General features: G+C 40.1%; 1 protein-coding gene across 1 annotated transcript in view; it reads right to left on the bottom strand.

Moving 5' to 3' along the window:
• POLB (DNA polymerase beta) overlaps positions 1 to 13,260 on the bottom strand; it is a gene marked incomplete at both ends in the record, with an annotated part of 40,156 nt that overhangs the window by 8,852 nt on the left and 18,044 nt on the right. Inside the window, 4 exons of the mRNA XM_080709824.1 lie at positions 1,957 to 2,027; positions 8,526 to 8,598; positions 8,695 to 8,749; positions 11,404 to 11,455. Of these exons, the coding sequence (XP_080565950.1) occupies positions 1,957 to 2,027; positions 8,526 to 8,598; positions 8,695 to 8,749; positions 11,404 to 11,455 (251 nt within the window). The remainder of the gene's footprint in view (positions 1 to 1,956; positions 2,028 to 8,525; positions 8,599 to 8,694; positions 8,750 to 11,403; positions 11,456 to 13,260) is intronic.

The following is a 13,260-nucleotide window of genomic DNA, read 5'->3' as shown; positions in this document are numbered from 1 at the left end:
CTCTGAGCTATAGCCTCAATCTATTTTATATTTTTATTTGGAAACAGGGTCTCACTAAGTTGCTGAGAGCCTCACTAAGTGGCTGAGGCTGGCTTCGAACCTGCGCGATCCTCCTTTCTCAGCCTCCCAAGTGCTGGGATCACAAACCAAGCATGTACCACCACGCCCGGCCCCCAAATTCTTTTGACATTAGTTTTTAGATCATCTATAAATAAATCTATCGTTTTGTTTTGTTTTGTGCTGGGGATTGAATCCAGGGGCCCCGGGCGTGTTAGGCGAAGCGCTCCACCACTGAGCTACATAACCAGCTCCCTTCCCTACGTTATTTTTTTCTCCTTCCTTTCCTTTGCCATCCATCCATCCATCCATCCATCCATTTATTATTCTAGGGATTGTACCCACAGGCATTCTGTGTCTGAGCAACATCCCCAGCCCTATTCTATTCTTTTATTTTGAAACAGGGTTTAAGCAGTTAAGGCTGGCCTCAACCATACAATCTCCCAGGTACTGAGATCACAAGCATGTGCCACTGCACCTAGATTTTTACTTTTACTGATTTTTTTTTTTTTTTTTTTTTTTTTTTTTGGTGTGTATGGTACTGAGGATTGAACCCAGGGTCATTCTACTGCTTACCTATAACCCCAACCTTAATTTATTTTGAAACAGGGTCTCACTAGGTTTAGAGTTTCACTACTTGCTGCAATCCTCCTGTCTCAGCCTCCCAAATACTGGAATTAAAAGCATACAACACCATACCTGGCTCAGTTTTATTTTTAAATTTGAAACAGGGTCTTGGTAAGTTGTTGAGGCTGGCCTCAAGCCTTGACCCTCCTCTGGTTTTTATTTTTTATTTTGAAAAAGGGGCTCACTTAGCCAGGCGTAGTGGCGTACGCTTGTAATCCCCGCGCTTGGGAGGCAGAGACAGGAAGATCATGCAGGTTCGAAGTGTAGCCCAGACGTAGAAGGGCTTCCAGTACAAAAAAAAAAAAAAAAAAGAAAATGGGGCTCACTAAGATGCTGAGACTGGCCTTGAACCTGCAATCTTCGTATCTCATCTTCCCAAGTACTGGGATTATAGCTATGTTCCCATGCCTGGCCTATGTTCTTTTTAATGTTCTGAGAAAGTACCTTTGCCCTCTTTCAGAAAACACACTGTGTTTTACCAATCTCATGATACCCTAAAACAAACATTTGTGTTTATCTGTTTAATTAAAAGAATTAGCTGCTTCATCTTTATTTTATTTTTTACCTTTTGCAGGTCTGTGGATGAAACTCAGGGACATTCAACCTCTGAGCTACACCCCTGCCCTATTTTTTATTCTTTATTTTGAAGTATGGTCTCACTAAGTTGTGAAGGGCCTAGGTAGCAGAGCTTGTCCGTGAACCACAATCCTCCGGTCTCAGCCTCTCGAATGCTGGGATTACAAGTGTGCGCTACCACACCTGACTAGCTGCTTCATCTTCAAAAGGCATGTGTATGTGTGTGTGTGTGTGTGTGTGTGTGTGTACACATATTCTAAAATCAAACATGTTTTGATTTCACGGATTTCTCAGGCTGGGGATGTAGCTCAATAGTAGAGCTCTTGCTTAGCAACGCTCTGGGTTCCAGCCCTAGCATTGCAGAAAAAAAAAGTAAAGTTTCTCAATTCCTTGTCTTTTAACAGGAAAATATTCCAAATAAAAATCTAAATATTATACTGCATTCTTTTAATATAGCTATGATAGACAATAATTACAGAACTATTTTATTAAATCTCATCTCAAACATGACTTATTCCTAGTTCCTTGGGGGAAAATAGTGCATATTCATTTCTACACTTCCCTTTGCTTTTCAGAGAATTCAATCAGCACAAAAGATTAAAATGAAACAGTGAGAAAATATCCAACTATCATTTAGAAAACAATATTCACTGCTGTGTGTAAGACTGATCACATTTGACAGAAATCCCAAGGTACCTGTCTGGCTGACTCCGAGGTGAAGCTGGGATGGGTAAGAAGAACATCCATGTCGCCACTGGACTCTGCGCCTACGACACAAAGCAGTGTGAGGTCTCCCGTGTAAACCCATCAGTGCGGCCAACATGGGACAAAACCAGTGACGCACACACGAGCCTTACTTCTTACAGCCTACTTTCTATTTCACTGGCTTCATATTCAGAATTAGTTAAAACGTTTCTGTCCAATTATTCAGGTATATGGATAGAGACAGCAGAATCTGGGATAACAACAGTAATTGGCATTAGACATATACCTCATACAATTTATTTAACGTGTTAAAAATGTACCTACCCACTCAATAATAAAAGCCATATTTGAAAGTGGCTTTAAAGTATATCTATAAGCAACTATATATCTAAAAACTCAAACAGTATGCTCTAACTTTGTAAAAGTACTAATCTGATAGGGGGGAGCAGGCTGGGAAGCTGAGGAAAACAGCCACATGCTGTGTGCGGGTATGTTTGTATCACTTTGAACCTCCCTATGAAGTCTAATTACCATGTACCAATAAAAGTGTAAAAAAGTTAAATCAGAAAGCTTATTTCAATTATTAGGACTAAATTCATTTCTTAAATACTGATGCAATTACTATTACGGATCATAATAGTTTTGATCTTTATAACCATATAATTTCAGGCAAGTTATAAGTGGCTGTTTGGGCCTTACTATATAATTCTGTCTCTACTTAGATTTTTTTTATTTTTAAAATTTAATTAATTTTTTTTTGCAGTACTGAGGATTGAACTCAGGGGCATTTTACCTCCGAGTCACACTCCCCCAGCCTGATTTATTTATTATTATTATTTTTATTTTTTTGGTGGTACTGGGGTTCCTGGAAGCCCTTCTACCTCCAGGCTACACTCCCAGACCTATTTTTACATTTTTATTTGGAAACAGGGTCTCCTAAGCCAGCGTGCATGGCTGGCTTTGAACCTGTGCGATCCTCCTGTCTCTGCCTCCCAAGTGCGGGGATTACAAGCGTGCGCCACCACGCCCAGCTATTATTAATTTTTTTTAAAACAGGATCTCACTAAGTTGCAGAGGGCCTCACTATGTAGCTGAGGGTGGCCACGAACCTGTGATCCTCCTGTCTCAGTCTCCCAAGTACTGGGCTTACAAGTGTGTGCCACCATGCCCGGCTAGAATTTTTTATTTTTCACTTTAACAGTGTGGGTCTTTTTCAGCATATCCAATGAGGACTCGAACCTCCAGCTTCCTTGTGTGTAAACTACTAAAAACTACTTCATAGGCAATTATGTAACTAAATAAGAGCTATGTCAAAGCATCTAGTATGGTGCCCAATACAAAGACATAAAATAATCCTTTCTCCTGTCTCTTATGTTGGTAAGTGTGCTACATGCAAAACATACTTTAGTTGATCAAAGACATATCACTTAGCCTTTGACACCATTCAGCAGCCCCTTACCTTCAGGGGTGCCCATTCTCTCATGGATGTCTGAAACCAAAGGGTACTGAGCCCTGTACCTTAATTCTTTTTTCATCTTAACTAAGCACTTATCACACACTTGGCACTGTAATTTTTGCTGTTTAAGGTATGACACCAAAACTAGCATTAATTTTCCTTTCTTTACAATTTCATGGATAATATATTCTTTTCTTTTTTCTTCTCTCTCTCTCCCTCTCTCTCTTCATCTTTTGTGTGTGGTAATGGGGTATTGAACCTTGAGTCATTCTACCTCTGAGCTACAGCTCCAGCCCTATTTTACTTTTTATTTTAAAAATTTTTAAATTTATTTTATCTTTTTGCGGGTCTGGGGATGGAACCCAGGGGCATTCCACCTTCGAGCTATACCCCCTGCCCTATTTTTTATTCTTTATTGTGAAACAGGGTCTCACTAAATTGCGGAGGGCCTCACTAAGTAGCTGAGGCTGTCTGTGAACCGCGATCCTCTAGTCTCAGACTCCCAAATGCTGGGATTACAAGCGTGCGCCACCACGTCCAGCTTACTTTTTATTTTGAAACAAGATCTAAGTCACGGAGGGTCTCACGAAGTTGTTGAGGTTGGCCTCTAGACTGTAATCCTCCTGTATCAGCATCCCAAGTACTGGGATTACAGGCATGCGCCACCACACCCAACTAAAAGATGCATTCTTAACATTGATCTTAGCATCCAAGTTTTATCTTCTTATTAAGTCAAGAACTTGCCCTTTTCATTTAAGGGAAGCTCTTTACAGCTAATCTTTGGCATACCTGAATCACCAGCATCACTGGTCTTATGCTTGGGGGCCATTGTTAAGCAAGATACCTGTACCACCTGGAGAGTTGATTTGAGATCTGAAAGTCAAGGAAGCTGCTAAGTGACTCCCATGTGTATCAACAGTGTGGATATGTTGGGAGACAACAGGGATGACTCAGGTCCAGGTAGGATGGTGGCAGATGTCATCATTACTCAGAACAGCATATGACGTAAAACTAGGAACTGTTTATTTCTGAAATTTTCGATTTAAAATGTTCAGCATGTTTGACCTTAAGGAACTGAAACCTCAGAAAGCAAAACCATGGATAAATGAGGAGGGGATACCGTATCCACACATACAGAAGATAAGACGGAATGTGGACAGATCCTGGGGCATCTGAGGGAGTTGTTTGTTTTTTTTTTTCCTTGTGTGTGGTGCTGGGGACTTAACCCAGGGGCACTCTTCCTCTGAGCTATCCCCCAACCCTATTTTATCTTTACTTAGAAATATGGTCTTGCTAAGTTGATGAAAATCTCACTACTTCTAAGGCTGTCCTCAAACCTGTGTTCCTCCTGTTTCATCCTCCCAAGTACTAGGATTACAGGTGTGCACCACCATGCTCAGCGGCAGAAGATATTTTAACAAACAACTCTAGTGTCATCTTTTGCATGTGTGTGTGGTACTGGGGATGGAACCCAGCGGCATTCTACGTCTGAGCTATACCCCCAAACCTTCTTATTTTTAATTTTGAAACAGGGTCTCAAGTTGCTGAGGGCCTTGCTAAGTTGCCAAGGCTGGCCTTAAACCTGCAACTCTCCTGTCTCAGCCTCCCAAATACTCAGATTTCAGGTGTGCACACCACGCGTGGCTCGGGGTCTCAATTTCTTCTCCTAAAAGCTGAATGTCCTTCGTTGTACACCTATCATCTAACCTCAGGCCTGTGATCCTTTGAATGCTGGATTACAGGTATGTTCCATGTTGCCCAGATGATTTTCACTCTTTTTAAAAAACATAAGCAAAGCTGGGCATGGTGGGCACAGCTACAATCCCACGACTTGGGAGGCTGAGACGGGAAGAGCGAAGGTTAGAGGCTAGCCTAAGCAAATTAGCAAGACATTATTTCAAAACAAAAACTAGACAGAGCTGTGGTAGAGCACCCCAGAGTTCAATTCCCAGTTCCAACAAAACAAAACAAAACAAAACAAAACAAAACAAAACAGCAATTTTTGGTGGCAGGTGAATAGTGAAAGAATTTAGCTTTCTTCAAGAAAATTATGAGAATAAAAGACACTAGCCCATCCAGACGTGGTGGTGCACACCTGTAATCCAAGCATTTGGGAGGCTTAAAGAGGAGGACTGTGGTTCATGGAAAGTCTCAGCTACTTAGTGAAGCCCTTTGCAACTCAGTGAGACCCCATTTCAAAAATAAAGAATAGCCAGGTGTGGTGGCGCACGCTTGTAATCCCAGCGCTTGGGAGGCTGAGACAGGAGGATCGCACAGGTTTGAAGCCAACCTCGGCTACTTAGTGAGGCTCTCAGCAACTTAGTGAGACCCTGTTTCCAAATAAAGTATAAAATAGGTCTGGGAGTATAGCCTGGAGGTAGAAAAGCCCCTGGGTTCCACCTCCACTACCACAAAAAACAAAAACAAATAACAACAACAAAAAACAGGACTGGGGGTGTAGCTCAGAGGTAGAATGTTCCTGGGTTCTGTCCCCAGTACTGAAAAAAAAAAAAAAACCCACCAGGTATAATATTATGTATATATTATGTTACTTGTGGGGAAAAAAGTTAAGGGAAGAAGAAAATTAAGTATGTATGCTCAAGGCTGGCAGATGGCTCAGGCCTTTAACTGCAGCACTTAGGAGGTTGAGACAGGAGGATTCAGGGCCAGCCTCAGTAACTTAGTGAGACTGTTTCAGAAAGAAAGGACTGGGGCTCAGAGGTAGAATGTCTTAGGGTTTAATCACCAGGAAAAAAAGACAAAACCCCAAAAGAATGTATGCTCATATTTGGTTGTTATTTTCATGCAGAAACACTGAAAACATTCACAAGCAAGAGGTCATCAACAGGACGGAGTTGGCAGGAAACAGAAAGAATGAACAGAGACTGGGTCAAAGTGAGACTTCATAGTGTGTGCCTTTTTTTTATTTTTCTGGTACTTGGGATTGAACCCAGGGACATTCTACCTCCAAGTTACACCCCCAGACCTATTTTAATTTTTTTTGTGTGTGAGAATAGTACTGGAGATTGATCTCAGGGCTATTCTACCTCTGAGCTATACCCCCAGCCCTATTTTGTTTTTTAGTTTGAAACAAGGTGTCACTAAGTTGTGAAGAGCCTCAGTAAGTTGCTGAGGCTGGCCTCGAACCTGCACTCCTCCTGTCTCAGCCTCCCAAGTACTGGGATTACAGGCGTGTGACACCATCCTGGCTTATTTTTTTTGAAACTGGTTGCTGAGAGTCTCATTAAGTTGCTGAGGCTAACCTTGAACCTGTGATTCTCCTGCCTCAATCTCCTAACTACTGGAATTATAGGTGTGTACCACTACACTCAGCTGCCTTTTTAAAAATTAAGTCATATAACCATGAAACATACTCAGCAACAAAAGTAAAGACAAAATAGAAATATCTATGTTCAGGAAAGTTGTTATATTCAACAGAGCATGCATTTGGTTTGCTGTGCATCAATCTACATTTTGAAAATAAAGAAGTCAAGTCCCCAACCACGAAGATTCTTATTTAATAGGTTTGCAGCAGAAAACAACAATGTGTGTATTTTTTAAAAACTTCCTAGGTACTTCTGATAGTTATTCTTTAATAATGAGTTAATTCCCATCCTCTCATTTTTGCAAATATGGAAACTAGGATCAGGCAAAACAGATTTACCTAAAATCCTATAGTGCTCAGTAGATTTGGCCTCAGAATCCATGGCTTTTGACCCAATCCAATGTTCTTTCTACTTATTGGCTATTTTTTCTTCTTCTTCTTCTTCTTTTTTTTTTTTTTTTTTTTTTTTTTTTTTTTTTTTTTTTGATACTGGGGCTTGAACCCAGGGACATTCTACCCTGATATTCTGAGCTACAGATAGGCCTAGCCCTTAAAAATTCGAAGCAGGATCTCACTAAGTGGCTGAGGGTTTGGGTAAGTTGCTAAGGCTGGCCTCGAACCTGTGATCTTGTCTTAACCTCCCAAGTACTAAGATTACAAGAGTGCCACACTGTGCCTGACTTCAGCAGCTATAGATCTGGTCTTCCTTCCCAGAATTCCAGATCTTTACAATAGCTACTTTGAGTATTTTTGATAGTCCATCACCTACTTCCGAGGTCAAATTCTACTGGCAGCAGAGAGTCAGTCAGTTCACGTATCGACTCTTAAATGTTCTTCTATCCCAGTTTTAAAAGTTAATATTTTCAAGCTTATATTAGCCTTTTAAGAGACCAGGATTATAGGGTTCTCACATTGCTTGTTCCCACAAAGTAAGTGGAGGATCTGAAAATTTTGATGATTGTGAGAACTGTCTCTGAGCTGGTTCTTTTAAGATATTTTCTTAGATTCATTAGAGAAAATGTAGAAAATTTAAAAAGTAAATACACAAACTATTCAGCTTCACTAGCATCTAGCCAAAGTCAACCACCATTAATGTTTTAATGTACCTGAAATCATTTTGTAAAATTGTATTAAAACTTCTCAGTAAGCCAGGCCTAGTGATGCACTTGTAATCCCAGTACTTGGGAGACTGAGACAGGAAGATCACAGGTCTGTGGCAGCCTCAGCAACTTAGTGAGACTATGTTTCAAAATAAAGAACAAAAAATAAGGCTGGGGGTGTAGCTCAAAGGTAGAATGCCCCTGGGTTCAACACTCAGTAACACACACACACACACACACACACACACACACACACACACACACACTCAGCAAAATATCATCCTATAATATAGTATGAATTTCTCCTAATAACTTACACATATTCCCATCTATGAACAAATAAATGTAGCTAATACTACTGGGTATTAGTAAGTCTATGAAGTAACACAAATTATTCCCCTTTTTTTCTGGTATTACATATCAAACTCTCTAATACCATCAGCCCTTTTTATTGTTTTTAAAGTTTGAAACAGTACTTACTAAGTTGCTAAGGGCTTCACTGTGTTCCTGAGGCTGGCCCTGAATCTACAATTCTCCTGTTTTAGCCTCCCAAGTACTGGGATTACATGAGTGTACCACCATGCCAAATAAATTACAAGTTTTTAATTCAAGTTTTTCTTCTACTCTAGGCAATTTTAACATCAAGGCATGAATAGCCCAAGATTAGGAAGTATGTTACCTCTTCTGAAACTGCCACAGACCGTAGCGATGTATTCAGAATCCACTTTTTTAACTTCATTTAGTACAATATCCTAATAGAAGAAAAATTAAGTCAGTATCTAAAAAATGGCTTCCACCAAGTGACATTTTCAAGAGAAATCAGAGAGTATAATTCAGCACATTCTTACTTGCATTTGTAACATCTCTTCACGAGGAATTCTTTTTTCAAAGTCCTCAAAATATCTATAAAGACAGAACACGCAGAAAAAAGTTTTTGTAAAATGTAGACATCTTTAAAAATGAAGTGTTTTTATACCAACTAAGGACACCAAACATCCTTCTACCAGCAGATCATCCTCAGAATTCTCCCCAATCAAGACTTAGATTCCCTGAGGAGACAGCAGTAAATCTGAATTGGGTGTGGACTGCCTATTCCTTAACTGGATCAAAATCCTGAAGTTCATCCCTTATAATATTTCAGAGACTCCATCTCAACTTAATGTAAAGAAGCTTAATTTTCACCTAACAAGAGTAAATAAACGTATGTAAGTCGGTGCATGTTTTCATAGTAGAAGGACTGCTCTCTACTGATAAGTCAAGGAGTTACAGTTTGTTACTCTTGTGTCTGACAAAAATAGGAGTAAAAGTTCTTGGGTGTTACTGCACGTAGGGTGACTATAGGTAAGGATAATTTACTATATATTTCAAAAAGCTAGAAGAAAGGATTTGAATGTTTTCACCACAGAGTAACGATAAGTGAGCAGATACATTATGTGACATATACATGTATAAAAACATCACATGGTACTCTACAAATATGTACAATTTTTATAGTGTTATGTATCAGTTTAAAAATAATAATTTAAATTAAAAATACCAATCCAGTGGTAGTGGTGCACACCTGTAATCCCAGTACCTGAGAGGCTAAGACAAAAGAATTGTAGGTTTGAGGCCAGGCTAAACAATTTAGTGAGATATTGTTACAAATGTGTGTGTGTGTGTGTGTGTGTGTGTGTGTGTGTGTGTGTGTTACTGGAGATTGAACCTAGACAACAATATACTAAGTGAAAGAAGCCATGCACAAAAGACCACGTATTTCATTGAAATATCCAGAAGAGGCAAATCTACAGAAAGCAAATTAAGTGTCTGTCTAGGACTAAGTGAGAGAGAAATGGGGCACTAATGGTATGGATTCTTTTTTGAATAACAAAAATGTCTTAAAACTGATTGTAATAACGACTGCACAATTCTGTGCCTATGCCAAGTTACTTAACTGTATATTATAAATGGGTGAATTTTACAGTACATGAATTATATCTCAGTAAAGCTATTATAAAGATAATCTCTGCCGGGACAGTGGTGCATGCTTGTAATTCCACTACTTGGGAGACTTAGACAGGAGGATTGCAGGTTCATAGTCAGCCTCAGCTACTTAGTGAGGCACTGTTTCAAAATAAAGAATAAAAAATAGTGCTGCAGGTAGAATGCCCCTGAGCTCAATCCCCGGTACCACCCCCCCCACACACACACAAAGATATTCTCTCAGTATAAAATAATGTCTAAGCATATTTCTAAGCATAAGTCTAAGAAAGATGACGAGCATGTCAAAATCAGTTCTTGTAACAGCCAGGTTCTTCAGGAAACCTCCATTCACCATACAAATGCAATGGAAGTGAGAACCACACTATCCTGGTCTCTTATTGGCTTCAAAGTTTATATTGGTAGGATAAGTTTAGCTTAGAGGCAGAATGCCCCTGGGTTCAATCCCCAATGCCGTGTGTGCGTGTGTATGTGTATGTGTATGTATTTTGGTAAGTCATCAACTGGAAAGTTCAAAGGCTTATCAGGACTAAATCCCCAGCAAGACTATACCATATGAGAGGACATACATGTAGTGCTTATGCACTATCACTGTAGAGAGTCAATGCAAGATAATTACTGAAACTGATATAGAAACATGCCTACTAGTTATTCCTATTGTGTTAGGTGATTAGGGCTTTTTCTTCTTTTTTTAAAAAAAATTAGTTTTTCATGTTCATTTAAGCTTACTTTTTTTTTGGTGGTACTTGGGATGGAACTCAGGGGCATTCTACCTCCAAGCTACACCCCCAGCCCTATTTTTAATTCTTTATTTTGAAACAGCATCACGCTGAGTTGCCAAGGGCCTCACTAATCAGTAGCTGAGGCTGTCTGCAAACTCGGATCCTTCTGTCTCAGCTTCCCAAATCCTGGGATTATGAGTGTGTGCCACCACGCCCAGCTAAGCTTACACTGACATTTCATGTTCTGCTCAGATAAATTACAGAGACCTTACAAGCTACACTGAATCCCTTTATGTTCTTCCCCTAGACCAGCACAATGCTTACGCATTAAATAAATACCGACTGCATGGTGCGCTTAGTTCCATGTATTTTTTTTTCTTTTTTTTTTTTGCGGTACTGGGGATAGAACCCAGGGACATTCTACCTCCAGGCTACACCCCCAGCCCTATTTTGTTTTCTTTTACTTTAAAACAGGGTTTCACTGAGTTGCAGAGGGCCTCACTAAGTAGCTGAGGTTGACTGTGAACCATGATCCTCCTGTCTCCACCTCCCAAATGCTGGGATTACAAGCGTGTGCCACCAGGCCTGGCAGTTTCATGTATTTTAAGAGGGAGTTCCTTGTAAAGTTGAGAAATTGAGGGAAATCCTCAAATCAAGCAAACAAACTAGAAAGCAATAACAAAATGTGTGAGCACAGGCATAACTCAAAGGAGTGTGCAACAAATCTGAGCATTTCTGAATAGAAAAATGGTTGTGTTTAACTAACTTTAAAGAATTATTATGGTGTATAAAAGAATGTCTGGAAGTTTTTTTACTTTTACATCTCAAGAATCCAAAGAAAATGTGCTGTCTTACTTCAGCCCAATTCGTTGATGATGGTTCAATTTATCCTCATTTTTTCTGAGATCTGAATAGAAGATAAAGTTGAGGTATTAATTTAAATACTTTTTTGGGGAAAAATACTAAATTCAATTATGTTTTTATAAAGAATTATATGTTGGGAATACATTAAAATGATTTTGAAAACACAATGAAAAAAATGTTAGATATTAAGGACTAGATAAATGACTCTTCAAATCAACATAATAAAAGCTAAAAACCTAACAGTTGATTTCACATTTTTTTTGTGTGTGGTACCAGGGATGGATCCCAAGGGCATTGTACCCCTGAGCTATACCCCTAGCCAGCCCTTCCTTCCTTCCTTCCTTCCTTCCTTCCTTCCTTCCTTCCTTCCTTCCTTCCTTCCTTCTTTCTTTTTTTCTTTCTTTCTAGGTCTGGGGATAGAACCCAGAGGCATTTGACCTCTGAGCTATACCCCCTGTCCTATTTTTTATTCTTTATTTTGAAACAGAGTCTCATTAAGATATGGAGGGCTTCACTAAGTAGCTGAAGCTGTCCGTGAACTGCAATCCTCCCATCTCAACCTCCCGATTGCTGGGATTACACATGTGCGCCACCATGCCCAGCTTATTCATTATTTTTAAACAGGGTCTCACTGAGTTGCAAAGGGTCTCACTAAGTAGCTGTGGCTGTCTGCGAACTGCGATCCTCCTGTCTCACCCTCCCAAGTGCTAGGATTACAAACATGTGCCACCATGCCCAGCTTCATGATCATTTATTTATTTAATTTTATTGAATCGAAATTTCAATTAGAGTTACATGAAATAGTACATACACAAACCACAAACTATACCAGATTTTACTGGCTACAACAAAAGGCAATGTACATTTGTTCAATTAGTATTGAGGACCAGTCTGTATATTTGTTTATCCACTCCATTCAATGAGTATTGAGTATCAATATGTATAGTCACTGTTAAAAACCCATCGAAAGTACGTATTATCCTTTTATTTTATTTTATTTTTTTAGGTACTGGGAATGGAACCCAGAGGCATTCTACTTCCAAATTACACTCCCAACCTGATTTTTTTTTTTTTTTGGGTACTGAGGATTGAACCCAGGGGCATTGTACCTCCGAGCTACACCTCCACTCCTATTTTTTTTGTCTTTTTTTTAAATTTTTTTTTTTTTTTTTTTGGTGGTACTGGGGTTCCTGGAAGCCCTTCTACCTCTGGGCTACACTCCCAGACCTATTTTTATATTTTTATTTAGAAACAGGGTCTCCTAAGCCAGCGCGCGCGGCTGGCTTCGAACCTGCGCGATCCTCCTGTCTCCGCCTCCCAAGCGCGGGGATTACAAGCGTGCGCCACCATGCCCGGCTTTTTTTTAAATTTTTGAAACAGGGTCTCACTGAGTTGCGAAGGGCCTCGCTAAGTACCTGAGGCTGAATGTTGGGATTACAAGCGTGTGCCACCACGCCTGGCTTCCAAACCTGATTTCTTATTTTCTTATTATTCAGGGTCTCACTGAGTTACAGAAGGCCTCACTGAGTTGCTGAGGCTGGCTTTGAACCTGTGATCCTGTCTCAGCTTCCTAAATACTGGGATTACAAGCATGTGTCACCACGCCCGGCTCTATCCTCATTTATTTATTTATTTTTAGGTCTGGGGATGGAACCTAGGGGCATTCGACCTCCGAGCTACAGCCCCTACCCTATTTTTTATTCTTTATTTTGAAACCAGGTCTCACTGAGTTGCAGAGGGCCTCACTAAGTAGCTGAGGCTGTCCGCGAACTGCGAACCACGATCCTCTGGTCTCAGCCTCCTGAATGCTGGGATTACAAGTGTGCACCACCACGCCCGGCTTTATCC

Source organism: Muscardinus avellanarius (genome assembly GCF_963383645.1).
Source record: "Muscardinus avellanarius genome assembly, chromosome: 14".
NCBI lineage: Eukaryota > Metazoa > Chordata > Mammalia > Rodentia > Gliridae > Muscardinus > Muscardinus avellanarius.
Note: the sequence above shows the minus strand (reverse complement) of the source record. Positions and strands in the feature narration are given on the sequence as shown.